This window comes from Octopus sinensis, linkage group LG6, assembly GCF_006345805.1.
Source record: "Octopus sinensis linkage group LG6, ASM634580v1, whole genome shotgun sequence".
In the NCBI taxonomy this organism is placed as follows: Eukaryota; Metazoa; Mollusca; class Cephalopoda; order Octopoda; family Octopodidae; genus Octopus; species Octopus sinensis.
The window spans coordinates 55,533,911-55,549,905 of record NC_043002.1 but is presented as its reverse complement, the minus strand read 5'-3'; the positions used below and the strand labels follow the sequence as shown (position 1 = coordinate 55,549,905).

At 33.9% G+C, this 15,995-nt stretch overlaps 2 protein-coding genes across 3 annotated transcripts in view; one reads left to right on the top strand and one right to left on the bottom strand.

Moving 5' to 3' along the window:
• LOC118763923 overlaps positions 1-15,995 on the top strand; it is a 226,171-nt gene that overhangs the window by 44,406 nt on the left and 165,770 nt on the right. The window lies entirely within an intron of this gene.
• LOC118763924 lies at positions 4,292-8,123 on the bottom strand. The gene is made up of 5 exons (XM_036503912.1): positions 8,052-8,123; positions 6,401-6,558; positions 5,983-6,117; positions 5,620-5,850; positions 4,292-4,633 (listed from the first exon to the last, which is right to left on the bottom strand). Exons 1-5 carry the CDS (start codon positions 8,059-8,061, stop codon positions 4,475-4,477), a joined length of 693 nt encoding a protein of 230 aa, XP_036359805.1. The 5' UTR covers positions 8,062-8,123; the 3' UTR covers positions 4,292-4,474.

Below are 15,995 nucleotides of genomic sequence, written 5' to 3'. Positions count from 1 at the left end.
TTCCTGTTTCTGTTGTACCTGTATTTCAAAGGGCCGGCCTTGTCACTCTCTGGGTCACGCTGAATATCCCCGAGAACTACGTTAAGGGTACACGTGTCTGTGGAATGCTCAGCCACTTACACGTTAATTTCACGAGCAGGCTGTTCCGTTGATCGGATCAACCGGAACCCTCGTCGTCGTAACTGACGGAGTGCTTCCATCCGTATGTGTGAGTGTGTGTTTGTGTGTGTGTGTCTGTGTCTGTGTGTATGAGAGAGAGAGAAAGAGGGAGGGAGAGAAAGCATTTACTATGAGAAAAGTACAACATTAAAATAGAAATATCTTTTAACAGCGAACTCGTTAGTAGGAGTGAGAAAGAGAGAAGAAAGAAAACAAATGGAAAACGAATCGGCCTTACTTCTGAAAATGTATACCCTACGCCAAATAGTGCGACTCTATTCAGAATGGGCAAAGCCCATCACGTCGGGCTTTACAACATGATAATCTTTGGTGCCATTTCACAAATATTTCTTGAAGACAAACAATTTTTACATGTCAGAGAATATCTGCTCTGTAAACTTCGGGTGTTGCTCCCCACGCGTTGTCAAGACAGCAAGAGGAAATAAACAACTTTATCGATACGACGATTCCATACAAATTTCGCTCTTTAGACTTCTATAGCTCATCTTAGCGAATTCATCCTAGAAATATATGTGTACTTATCAATTAATTTGTCCATATTTTCTTTTGTTCATTATTGTTTTTTTAAGCAAAGTTAATTTTGGAGAATATATTTTTAGAAAATACTTCTCAATTTTTAAAAAATATTTTGGATCGTCTCTTAAGCAAAGACAAACAGGATAAAAATAAACTTGTTATCACAAATTAGTTAATTTTCACTAAGTGGGATTTCCCTTTGCTCGGAATAACGTGTGTGTATGTTCACTCTTTCATCCAAGGAGATTCCGGTTTAACCAATGTAGTTTCCTTAAGATTGACCAGATTATGTAACATAAGAGATTTCTTGTTTCCCAATTAATATCCGTCTTTATCCCTCGGATATTTCTAACTGGTTGTAACTTTGCCTAATTCATATTCCGCATCAGCTATCTCCACAAGTTTTTACAGAAAATTCGGGGTTGGGGTGGGTAAGTGAATTAATCTTTGCTAGATATTACTTGATGGTTTTTGATTGACGCATGGTGTTGATGGTTGGGCTTTTGAAGACCAAGTCCTTTACGTTTGTGCTTCAAAGAAAGGATTGAGAGAGTCACATTGGTGAATGCCTCTATGTTTGCCATTCCTGAGTCACAACTGTTGAGTTGTACCTGCAATTCAGAAGGGGTCAGCCTTATCACATTCTTTATCATATTGAACCTCTTTCAGAATTACGTTAAGTGTACGCGTGTCTGTGGAGTACTCGGCCGCTTGCACGTTAATTTCATGAGCATTCTGTTCGTTTGATTGTATCATCTGGAAAACTCGTCGTCATAACCGACGGAGAACTAGGTCGCCTGCAATAAGGATTTCTATAATCTAGTCGTAGGTTTCTGTCCGTGCCATATTCTTATATTGATGCTGTTTCTTCTGTTTCGCCTCCCCTCCCTCCTCTTCTACCTCTTCCTCCTTTTTCTCCTCCACCACCACCACAACCTCCTCCCCTTCCTCCTCCTCCTCCTCCTCCTCCTCCGCCTAAGTACCTTTCTCCATTTGTGACTGTCGGTATTGTTGGTTGTAAATTAATTTCAATAGTTTCTGTATTCGTTCTTTGGGATATTAGACACTTGATTTCTGAACGTATGTGAGTTGTGATGGAGGGAGTTATACGATGTTTGAATGATTGGTTTCTTTATTTCGTTCTGGTGGTGGTGGTGGTGGTGGTGGTGTTGGTAGTTGCGGCGGTTGTGATGGTGTTGGTTGTAGTGAAGATGATGATGGAGATGATATATATGATGGTTACAATGATAATGACGACGACTTTGGCGACGGCGATAGTAACAACGATTTGTAACATGAAACTGTAACTCACTATTCCCCGCTCAGTTCTTTCCCGTTAAGCGAAAGTAACCTACTAGCAATTGGACTGTGACCTATATACTGTGATAAAAATAGTTCATTCATAAAAGCTTTCCTCTTCCCGTAAACCTAAATCTCCTGACACATTGAAGGTAAAATATTAGCACAAGCTTCAACTTCCGCCAGAATTGAAAGCGAGCAATTTTCGCAAACTAAATTGAAACTATAGATAAAGGAAGATGATTTCTTCCAGCTTCATGAAGGCCATCACATAGAATGTGATTGTGATTGTACGATACTCTGTTTAGTATCGTACAATGTTCATTATCCGGCAATGTTCCACATCAATGTTTATGATATCATGCTATTCATTATCTAGAAGTATTCATTGTATATTCGACATCATATATTCGACATCAAATTCCCACACTTACATATCACAGCACGTTCTCTCAAACTCCCTCGTATTTCTAATCAGTTATTCATACACAACACACACACACACACAACACACACACACCACACCACACACACACACACACACACACACACACACACTCACAAACACACACACACACACACACATACATACATACATACATCTAGGTTAGAAACCTGTTCTTTTCTCTATTGGCAAGAAATGCTATGTTTGACACGCTATGTTTGACAGGCACTACTCTCTAACCATGGCCACCTCTGAGCAAATAAAGGACAACTTTTCCAGCTAACTATCCGATGTATTGAAGGAGACATTTTCTTATAGAAAATATAAGATTCTTCTAAAAGATTATTCAATGCAAGTGTGGCGATATAACAATGATCATAATTGATCTAATATTGACAAAAATTTTGTGGTATTTCTATGAGCTTCGAGTAAAAATGCTCGAGTCCCGGGATATTTTCTCCTGCTGCATTTTCTCTAGTGAGGGCCGTAGGACATAATCTCGTCATAACATTGGAAGAACAAACAAGAGAAGAAAGGCTTTTCTAGGTTTGCATCATCTTTGTATTTTCCTCTCAGTTGCTTTATTCAAAAGACAAAACGATTCCCTCTGGCACAAGTTGGATGCAAGAATTGATAGTTTCCAACTTTGGATATGGGCCAGCAATTTCGGGGGAGGTGTAATGGATTTCGACGACCCCATTACGTAAATGGTACTTATTTTATGATGACAGGAAGACTGAGTATCCTACAGGTGAGATACATTGTAATATAATGTATATAAAATATATATTAAAGATAAAGAAATGACTGTAACATTAAATATAAAATGAAATTATAAAATAAATCACAACAATAGTTGTACACATATATTTCTAGGATGAATTCGCTAAGATGAGCTATAGAAGTCTAAAGAGCGAAATTTGTATGGAATCGTCGTATCGATAAAGTTGTTTATTTCCTCTCGCTCTCTTGACAACGCGTGGAGAGCAACATCCGAAGTTTACAGAGCAGATATTCTCTGACATGTAACAATTGTTTGTCTTCAAGAAATATTTGTGAAATGGCTCCAAAGATGATCATGTTGTAAAGCCCGACGTGATGGGCTTTGCCCATTCTGAATACAGTCACACTATTGTTGTGATTTATTTTATAATTTCTTTTTATATTTTATGTTACAGTCATTTCTTTATCTTTAATATATATTTTATATACATTATATTACAATGTATCTCACCTGTAGGATATTCAGTCTTCCTGTCATCATAAAATAAGTACCATTTCCGTAATGGGGTCGTCGAAATCCATTACACCACCCCCGAAATTGCTGGCTCATATCAAGAAATAATGGAACAAGCAGTAAATATAATATGGATGTCTGTAACGAAGTTGTAATCCAGTCATTGAACAAAATCAAAAACACAAACAACAGAATATAAAATAAAATATTAACACTTTAATGTTTCCATACAAAAATATAATTCTCAATTATATAATAAATAATAGAAATGATGTTGGCGTATATGTGTGTGTGTGTGTGTGTGTGTGTGAGTATGCAGGGAAGTCTTCCTAGTATAATGCATAGGAATATGGTGTATATATTATAACGAAGATTAAAAAAATAGGAAATGGAATCGGAAAATAAAAAAATTAAAAATGAATTAAATAACGTAGGTATAGTTATGTATATATGAATATATATATATATATAAATATAGCTATGTATATATGAAAAATATATATAGATTGATCCGTCACAGTTCCATTGTTTTAATACCAATAACATCGATGTAACACGATATTAAATAGAAATATTTATTTCATAAAGGAGAAATATATATTGTTGACGATTATAAACGTGATAAGAAAATATAAGAAAAAAATTTATGGAAATATTGGTATTTAACGATTAATATAATCGTCGATATGATTATTAAGTGGTGAAGCTAAAACACTTCTACATAATTGAAACGATACACTTGTATCTGATTTTTCTCTAACTGAGATTGGTTCCAGAAGTATTATAACGGGAATTAATTACATAAAGGATTGTAGAGTATTTTGAATGTGGTTTATATTTTCATGAAGTGTATGGAGTGTAATTATGGTAAACCATCGCTGCTTGGTTATTGGCACATCATCCGGTAGCAAAAGACTGTCATCCACTTCGACATTTTGTTTGATGTTTGAAAATATCTGAAATATATGAAAAGAACATTGTAAATAAGAGATACACATTAATTGATATTAATACACACACGCATACAAACACACACACACGATACACATGCAATGAAACCTACCGGGGCTCACAGTCACACCTTATAAAGCTATATATATATATATATAATATATATAATATATATATATATATATATATAATATATATATATATATATTATATATATATATATATATATATATATATTATATTTATATATATATATATATATATATTATATATTATTTATCTATAGTTAACCCAACGTGGATGAGATCTAAACATGGTCAAGGTAGCTATTTCTCCCTACATTCAATACTATAGAGACATTTATACACACATATTATATATCACATTTACTAATACTAATAATATACGCACATATGTTATATATGAATTTATTACTAATAATAATATAGACACATATGCACACACACATATGTATATATTACGTATAATATTTTGATAGACTAAGTAATATTATTAAATTATAACGGTTCAAAATTATTCTAATTGTAGTAATTCCGTCAAATAATTAGACATTCTACGAAGATTACACATATTCGCATTGTTGTCTACATCATATAAATGAGGAAAGTGTGCAGAACGTAAGCTGATTATAGTCTACACGAAGTATTTTACGACAGAAATCTTAGAAACCCTGAAGATGAAACACAAGAATACTTTGAAAGAATGCTTCGAAATGAGTATATATTAGTCCGAGGGAATCTAAAGAATAGCACTTTTGGACTTTTGACAACAGTTTCTGTAAATAAACTGACTATATCTTCCCGGATCAGTTCTATGAGATATATATTTAATATATTCCGATAAACATGAGGATATTTTGGTGCTGTTTTATTGAACAAGGCATTTATCTACATTAATTTTTCGTGAGGAAATGAAAGAGAAATCGCGTGAATATTCATCTAGGAAAATATAATACGAGAATAATACTTACCGGTGAATCCAGAGAAAGTATCGTATCAACCAGGTAAGAAAGTGTTTGTTTTAAGTAACAATAAAATATGGCATCATATGTGGGAGTGAGTTTAGAACAGGCAGCGGGATAATGACACTCTGTCTGTATACGTTTGGCAGGGGCACACAGCTGGTCATATTCTTTTTCCGTCTGATTCTTCAACACAGTAACATATTGACTGAGGGTTGCAGACATATTGGATAGAGCAATCTGTAATAAAGAATTGTGTGAAGCTTGAATTTGATTCGACACTAATTGAGATTTCTTATAAAATATAGAATCGAGTTTAGATAAAAAGTGTATAAATATTTCAAGAAAATATGTTTGATAATATGTCCATACCTTGACTAAGTCTGTCTGCGCGATGGTGATATTGTCTTGAATGTTGAGCTGAGGGAATGTAAGTTCCGTCTGGTTGAGTAGCATATGAATAAACTGACGACAGGATACCGCAGAAGCCATTGGAGTGTTGTGGCACTGTAGAAAAACACGTGACATATTATGAGTCTGAGATTTGGACAGATAGGATTAGAAAACAAGTGAGTAGAAGTCCGTTTACACTGAACTAATAGTTATAAATATTGATCTTTATGAGAACTTTATTAATTATTATGTGGGTAGTATTTTAAGTAATATATTATTGGAGTGGTATAAGAAGTTGTAATAATGATGATGATGATGATGATGATGATGATGATAACAATATCAAGTATAACAATAATAATAACAATAATATATGAATGAATATATGTAAACTTACAAAAGAATGCAAAGTAGTGTTCACGGCTATTGAGGCCCTGCGAGCCGCCTCCAGCTGAGCTTTTATGTTATTTATTGGTATCGCTGTCGGTTTTATAGACGCTCCATGGATGAATGAAATCCAGACTGAGAGACATAGGACCAATATATATTGCCAATCTACGGGAAAATGGAAAAAAATACCATTAAGGAACATTTGGAAGGAAAGGGAGACATTGAAGGAATTGTTATTATTAAAAAGAAATAAGTCGTTAAGTCGCTGTTAGTTTTTCACGTGTAGTAAACAATGAGCTGAACATTTTGGAACTCAATAAACGATATTCACAAATATTTAACATAGTTCCACTAAATATAAACCATAATTTCTTGTGTAGTGTGTCATTGTGTCTATATAATTAATAGTAGTAAATTCATATGTAAGATGTGTGTGTATATTGTTAGTATTAGTAAATGTGATATATAAGATGTGCGTTTAAAACCACTTATATTAAAGCCACTTACATTGATAGATAGAATGATAGATAGATACTTAGATGGATAGATAGATAGAAAGAATTGGATAGATAGATAGAAAGCATTGGATAGATAGATATATAGATAGAGAAAGAGAGATAGATAATTGCATACATTGACAGGGACATACATATATTTACATATTTCTGTGCGCGTGTATATGTGTGTATATGTGTGTGGGCGGTGTCATTGTCGCTCTCTCTTGAGTACCGCTTGATGGCCAATGCTTGTGTGTATATATATAGGAAAAGTAACTCTTCGGTAAAAAGTTACCAACAGAATAAGTACATGGCTTTCTGAAATAAGTCCTCGGGATGGTAAATTCGACCTAAACAGTTTTGAGGTTGTGTCACAGCATGGCCGCAAACCAGCGGACTAAAACAATTAATAGACAGTTTATATATGTATGTATATATGTATGTATGTATGTATGTATGTATGTATGTATATGTATATATATATATGTATGTGTGTATATATATCTATAAATATGTATGTATATGTGTGTATGTATGTATATATATATATATATATATATATATATATATATAATATATATATATATTATATATACATATATATATATATATATATATATATATATATATATATATATATATATATATATATATATATATATATATATATATATATATATATATACAGGTGGAAAGATTCGATGTTTGTATGTGTTAACAATTACTTCCTCATGACAGTATAACCTTTAATCTATTCAAGATATCCTTCGACTGAATATTACCCGGCCGTATACACCTCATTTGGATTTACCACTTTTGAGGTTTCATTCGCCATGAAACACATGTAGCCCGAATTATTCTTTTCCATTCTATAACTCTTATATTCTTTTTCGCAATGAAATAATCCCCAATCTTCCGCCTGAATACACCGAAATTTGTTCCGAAAGTTGATTTTTCTTAATATTTACTACGAATTGCTTGAAATTAACTGTCTTCATACACCTCGATCCCTGGATCTTACATTTGTGTATGTGTGTGTATTCCTATAAATGTATGTGCGCATGTATGTATGTGTTTATGTAAGTATGTAAATATGTGTTTATGTATATATGTATGTATGTATGTATGTATGTATGTATATAATGCCGACCTCATACTTACAGTTATTCATTCTGTTTGATTTTTCGTTATGAAAAATGTTTTAAGAGAACGTCAAGTTGTAGTTCCTTTGCTTGTTACGAATTATTGTTTTTAAGTGACGATGGAATATCGGTTTATATAGTGGTTTTAGCAGTGATAGGATTGGAAAATCCCGTTCTATGTGATGGCCTTCATGAAGCTGGAAGATATCATCTTCCTTTATCTGTTGTTTAAATTTAGTTTACGAAAATTGCTCGCTTTCATTTCTGGCGGAAGTTGAAGCTTGTGCTAATATTTTTCTTTCAATGTGTCAGAGATTTAGGTTTACGGAAAGAGGAAAGCTTTTATGAATGAACTATTTTTATCATAGTATATAGGTCACAGTCCAATTGCTAGTAGGTTACTTTCGCTTAACGGGATGTAACCGCGCGGGAAATAGTGAGTTACAGTTTCAGGTTACAAATCGTTGTTACTATCGCCGTCGACAACGTCTTCCTCGTCATTATCATTATCATCATCATGTGTATCAACTTCATCATCTTCAAGACCACGACCACCACGAACACCACCACTACCGCCACCATACCCATCCTCACCATCACGAATACCAGAACGAAATAAAGAAACCATTCACTCAAACATCGTATAACTCCCTCAATCACAAACTCACATACATTCAGAAATCAAGGGTCTAATATCCCAAAAAACGAATACAGAAACTATTGAAAATAATTTACAACCAACAATATCGACAGTCACAAATGGAGGAATGTGTTTAGAAGGAGGGGAAGGGGGAGGAGAAAGAAGAGGAGGAAGGGGGTACGAAACAGAAGAAACAGCATCAATATAAAAATATGGCAAGTACAGATATCTTCGACTAGATAATAGAAATCCTTGTTGCAAGCGACCTGGTTCTCCGTCGGTTATGACGACGTGTGTTCCAGATGATATGATGAAACGAACAGAGTTTTCATGAAATTAACGTGCAAGCGGCTCAGTACACCACAGACACGTGTACACTTAACGTAATTCTGAAGGAGATTCAGTATGATAAAGAATGTGATAAGGCTGACACATTCTGAATTACAGGTACAGCTCACCAGTTATGACTCAGGAATGGCAAACATAGAGACATACACCAATGTGACTCTCTCAATCCTGTCTTCGAAACACGAACGTAAAGGACTTGGTCTTCAAAAGCCCAACCATCAACACCATGCGTCAATCAAAAACCCTCAAGAAATATCTAGGATAAATTCACTTACCCACCCCAACCCCGAATTTTCTGTAAAAACTTGTTGAGATAGCTGACGCGGAATCTGAATTAGGCAAAGTTACAACCATTTAGAAATATCCGAGGGATAAAGACGGATATTAATTGGGAAACAAGAAATCTCTTGTTTTACATAATCTGGCCTAGTCGTAAGGAAAACTATATTGGTTAAACCGGAATCTCCTTGGGTGATAGAGAGAAAATACACACACTTTATCCCGACCAAAGGGAAATCCCACTTAGTGAAAATTAACTAAGTTTCGATGACAAGTTTATTTTTTTCCTGTTTGTCTTTGCTTAACAGACAATCCAAAATATTTTTTAAAAATTGAGAAGTATTTTTTAAAAATAAATTCTCCAAAATTAACTTTGCTTTAAAAGACAATACTGAACAAAAGACAATATTTTTTTTACCTCCGTCGCTAAAAACGTCTTAAGGAGAGATGAAAACGACAATAAAATGAAAAATTTTCCGCCTCACTTCCATATTTTTTTTTATTACATTCTCTTCTTCATATTATTTTATTGAAAATTAGGTGAAACGGAATTTTGACATTTTCACTTCTATCTCTCAATGAATTGTTTCTAGTTTTGCTACTCGTTTATTAATTCTACATATTAGTATGGGAATTGTGTGTGTATGTGTGTTTGTGTGTGTATGTATGTATTTATATATCACCGATCCATGTACACGCCTGCACACAAACGCCATGTATATCTTAAAGAATCGCTTCTTTTTCATTTTATTACGGGGCCTGTTTGTATGTGGTTGTTATTTTCTCTCCTTCATATTCCATATCAGCTATCTCCACAAGCATTTGCAGAAACAAATCCAGATGTGTTTTCAAATGAATTTCACCTTTGTTAGGTATTGCATGAGAGCAAGAACGGGGCCACATACACACACATTTTCCCGAGCAAAGAGAAATCCTACGTTGTGAAAATTAGCTAATTTGCGTTAAGAAGTTTAATTTTCTTTCCTGTTTGTCTTTGCTTCAGAGACAATCCAAGACAATTATAACATTTAATCTAATGAAGATATCCTTGGCCTGATGATTAGGTGGCAGTATACACCTCACTTGGATTTTACCACTTCTGAAATTTCCCTCGCCATGAAACACATGTATCCCGGATTTTCCTTCTACATTTTGTATTCTTTTTGCAAATTCGCCAAACTTAGTCACCTACCGTAGAATTGCTTGAAGCTGTCTTACTAAATCTCCATCCCTGGATCTTACACTTATGTGTGTGTGTGTGTGTGTGTGTGTGTGTGTGTGCGTTCCTATGCATGTATTTATATACGTATGAAAGTATGTATTTATGTGTTTATGTATTTATGTATGTATGTATGTATGTTTGTATGTATGTAGATCTAAGGATTTCTATGATCTAGCCGTAGGTTTCTGTTCTTGCCATATATTGATGCTGTTTCTTCTGCTTCGTACCCCTTCCTCCTTCTCCATCCCCTCCTTCTAAACACATTTTTCCATTTGTGACTGTTTGTATTGTTGGTTGTAAATTATTTTCAATAGTTTATGTATTCGTTTTTGGGGATATTAGACCCTTGATTTCTGAATGTATGTGAGTTGTCATTGAGGGAGTTATACGATATTTGAGTTATGGGTTTCTTTATCTCGTTCTGGTGGTGGTGATGGTGGTGATGGTGGTGGTAGTGGTTGTAGTGGTGGTGGTGGTGGTGGTGGTGGTGAAGATGACTGAGCTGATACACATGATGATGACAATGATAATGACGACGACGACGTTGGCGACGGCGATAGTACCAACGATTTATAACATGTAACTGTAACGCACTATTCCCCGCTCGGGCCATTCCCGTTAAGCGAAAGTAACCTACTAGCAATTGGACTGTGACCTATATACTGTGATAAAAATAGTTCATTCATAAAAGCTTTCCTCTTCCCGTAAACCTAAATCTCTGTCACACTGAAAGTAAAATATTAGCACAAGCTTCAACTTCCGCCAGAAATGAAAGCAAGCAATTTTCGTAAACTAAATTTAAACAATAGAGAAAGGAAGAGTAAATCTTCCAGCTTCATGAAGGCCATCACATAGCACGGGATTTTCCAAACTTATCACTGCTAAAACAACTATATAAGCCGATATTCCATCGTCACTTAAACACAATAAATTGTAACAAGCAAAGGAAATACAACATGACGTTCTCTCAAAACCTTTTTCACAACGAAAAATCACACAAAATGAATAACTGTAAGTATGATTTTTCTATCTATCTATCTATCTATCTATCTATCTATCTATCTATCTATCTATCTATCTATCTATCTATCTATCTATCTATCTATCTATCTATCTATCTATCTATCTATCTATCCCATTCATGTATCTATCTATCTATCTATCTATCCAATTCATCTATCTATCTATCTATCTATCTATCTATCTATCTATCTATCTATCTATCTATCTATCTATCTATCTATCTATCTATCTATCTTGATATGCCTCTATATATGTATATAATTGCTTTTAAATAGCCTCGTCTTTCCTGTGATATATAAAATATCGCCTGTTTCTCTAATTTGAATATTTCTATTTTTATTACTGCTGAATACAAGCATCACAGTGCAGTGCATTGTTTTTATTTCTATTATTTAATTATCGCACTCAATTCCTATGGTAGAACAAAACAACAGCAAAACACTTAAAACGTTGCCTTCTTCCACTCAGCCAAGTATCTATTCACTTCTCTTTAACACACTACACAAGAAATTATGGTTTATATTTAGTGGAACTATGTTAAATATTTGTGAATATCGTTTATTGAGTTCCAAAATGTTCAGCTCATTGTTTACTACACGTGAAAAACTAACAGCGACTTAACGACTTATTTCTTTTTAATAATAACAATTCCTTCAATGTCTCCCTTTCCTTCCAAATGTTCCTTAATGATATTTTTTTCCATTTTCCCGTAGACTGGCAATATATATTGGTCCTGTGTATCTCAGTCTGGACTTCATTCATCCAGGGAGCATCGATAAAACCTACAGCGATACCAATAAATAACATAAAAACTCAGCTGGACGCGGCTCGAAGGGCCTCAATAGCTGTGAACACTACTTTGCATTCTTTTGTAAGTTTACATTTAGTTCTTCATATATTATTGTTATTATTATTATTGTTATTCTTGGTATTGTTATCATCATCATCATCATCATCATCATCATCATCATCATCATCATCATCACCATCATCATCATCATCATCATCATCATCATCATCATCATCATCATCACCATCATCATCATTAGTATTTCTTTTACCACTCCAATAATATATTACTTACACACATAATAATTAATAAGGTTCTCATAAAGATCAATATTTATAACTACTCGTTCGCTGTAAACGGACTTCTACTCCATTGTTTTCTAATCCTATCTGTCCAAATCTCAGACTCATAATATGTCACGTGTTTTTCTACAGTGCCACAACACTCCAATGGCTTCTGCGGTATCCTGTCCTCACTTTATTCATATGCTGCTCAACCAGACGGAACTTACATTCCCTCAGCTCTACATTCAAGACAATATCACCCTCGCGCAGACAGATTTAGTCAAGGTATGGACATATTATCAAACATATTTTCTTGAAATATTTATACACTTTCTATCTAAATTCGATTCTATATTTTATAAGAAATCTCAATCAGTGTCGAATAAAATTCAATCTTCTCACAATTCTTTATTACAGATTGCTCTATCCAATATGTCTGCAACCCTCAGTCAATATGTTACCGTGCTGAAGAATCAGACGGAAAAAGAATATGACCAGCTGTGTGCCCCTGCCAAACGTATACAGACAGAGTGTCATTATCCCGCTGCCTGTTCTAAACTCACTCCCACATCTGATGCCATATTTTATTGTTACTTAAAACAAACACTTTCTTACCTGGTTGATACGATACTTTTTCTGGAATCACCAGTAAGTATTATTCTCGTAATATATTTTCCTAGATGAAGATTCACGCGATTTCTCTTTCATTTCCTCACGAAAAATTAATGTTGATAATTTCCCTGGTCAATAAAACAGCACCAAAATATCCTCATGTTTATCGGAATGTATTAAATATATATCTCATAGAATTGATCTGGGAAGATATGGTCTGTTTATTTACAGAAAGCGTTGTCAAAGAGCAATGGTGCTATTCCTTAGATTCCCTCGGAGTAATATATACTCATTTCGAAGCATTCTTTCAAATTATTCTTGTGTTTCATGAATACTAAAAGATTACAAATTACATCTCTTCAGGGTTTCTAAGATTTCTGTCGTAAAATACTTCGTGCAGACGATAATCAGCTTACGTTCTGCACACTTTCCTCATTTTTATGATGTAGACAGAAACGCGAGAAATGGTAATCTTTGTAGAATGTCAAATTATTTGAAGGAATTACTACAATTAGAATAATTTTGAACCGTTCTAATTTAACAATATAACATAGTCTATCAAAATGTTATACGTAATATATACGTGTGTGTGCATATGTGTCTAAATTCGTATATAAGATGTTTGCGTATATTGTTAGTATTAGTAAATGTGATATATGATATGTGCGTGTAAATGTCTCTATAGTATTGAATGTAGGGGGAAATAGCTACATTGACCATGTTCAGATCTCCACCACGTAGGGTTTCCTTTGGATATATATATATATAACTTGGTACTGTGTGGACTGAGAGCTCCGTTGGCCGCTGCCACTGCATGTGTGAGCGCGTGTGTCTGCATTTGTGTGCGAGTTTGTGTGTGTGTGTGTGTGTGCGTGTTTGTGTTTGTGTGTGTGTCTGTGTGTGTGTGGTGTGTGTGTGTGTGTGTGTGTGTGTGTGTGTGTTTGTGTGCGTGTTGATATATCAATTAATGTGTATCTCTTATTTTCAATGTTCTTTTCATATATTTCAGATATTTTCAAACATCAAACAAAATGTCGAAGTGGATGACAGTCTTTTGCTACCGGATGATGTGCCAATAACCAAGCAGCGATGGTTTACCATAATTACACTTCATACACTTCATGAAAATATAAACCACATTCAAAATACTCTACAATCCTTTATGTAATTAATCCATGTTATAATATTTCTGGAACCATAATTCCTCTTATAATATTTCTGGAACCAATCTCAGTTAGAGAAAAATTAGATACAAGTGTATCGTTTTAATTATGTAGAAGTGTTTTAGCTTCACCACTTAATAATCATATCGACGATTATATTAATCGTTAAATACCAATATTTCCATAAATATTTACCTTATATTTTTCTTATCACGTTTATAATTGTAAACAATATATATTTCTCCTTTATGAAATAAATATTTCTATTTAATATCGTGTTACATCGATGTTATTGGTATTACACCAATGGGACTGTGACGTATCAATCTCTATATATTTTTCCTATATACGTACCTATATTTATCTATATATATTCATATAAACATACCTATACCTACCTTAATTAATTTATTTTAAATTTTTTTATTTTCCGATTACATTTCCTATTTTTTTAATCTTCATTATAATATATACACCATATTCCTATGCATTATACTAGGAAGGCTTCCCTGCACACTCACACACACACACATATACGCCAACATCATTTCTATTATTTATTATATAAATGAGAATTATATTTTTCTATGGAAACATTAAAGTGTTAATATTTTATTTTATATTCAGTTGTTTGTGTTTTTGATTTTGTTCAATGAGTGGATTACAACATCGTTACGGACATCCATATTATATTTACTACTTGTTCCATTATTTCATGATATGAAAAGATGTGATTTATTTTATAAATAATTTCTTTTTATATTTCACGTTACAGTTATTTCTTTATCTTCAATATATATTTTATATATATTATATTACAATGTATCTCACCAGTAGGACATTTTTTTCTTCCCGTCATCATAAAATTAGTACCATTTACGTAATGGAGTCGACGAAATCCATTACACCTACCCTGAAATTGCTGGCCTTGAGTCAAAGTTGGAAACTATCAATTCTTGCATCGAACCTGTGCCAGAAGGAATCGTTTCCTCTTTTGAATGAAACAACTGAGAGGAAAATACGAAGATGATGCAAACCTAGAAAAGTCTTTCTTCTCTTTTTCGTTCTTCCAATGTTATGACGAGATTATGTCCTACGGCCCTCACTGGAGAAAATGCAGCAGGCGAAAATATCCCGGGACTCGTGCATTCCTCATCGAAGCTCATCGAAATACCACAATATTTTTGTCGATATTACATCAATAATGGTCACTGTTATATCGCCACACTTGTATTGACTAATCTTTTAGAAGAATCTCATATTTTCTATAAGAAAATGTCTCCTTTATACATCGGAAAGTTAGTTGGAAAAGTCGTCCTTTTTCTGCTCAGAGGTGGCCATGTTTAGAGCGTAGTACCTGTCAAACATAGCGTGTTCCAATCAGGATATGACATAATAGTCATGATGCGATCAGAAATACGAGAGCTGCGTGTCTCGTTCTCATTTCTTGCAGAAACAAGCGTGTCCAGAATCTTAAGTGTCCAGCTTTCCATTCGTCTTACTGTGATGATTCACTGAGTGCAGCCATGTCAGAGTCGCACAGCTTTACTCGCAGCTGTGTATGTATGTATGTTGTTATTCAGTCTATTTCAAGATTCCTTG

Bases quoted from the DNA above. Each gene is read 5' to 3' on its own strand.
- LOC118763924 (XM_036503912.1), bottom strand. The intron at 6,118-6,400 runs GTAAGTTTACAT...GTTTTTCTACAG, and splicing joins ACACTACTTTGCATTCTTTT to TGCCACAACACTCCAATGGC. The intron at 5,851-5,982 runs GTATGGACATAT...TCTTTATTACAG, and splicing joins CGCAGACAGACTTAGTCAAG to ATTGCTCTATCCAATATGTC.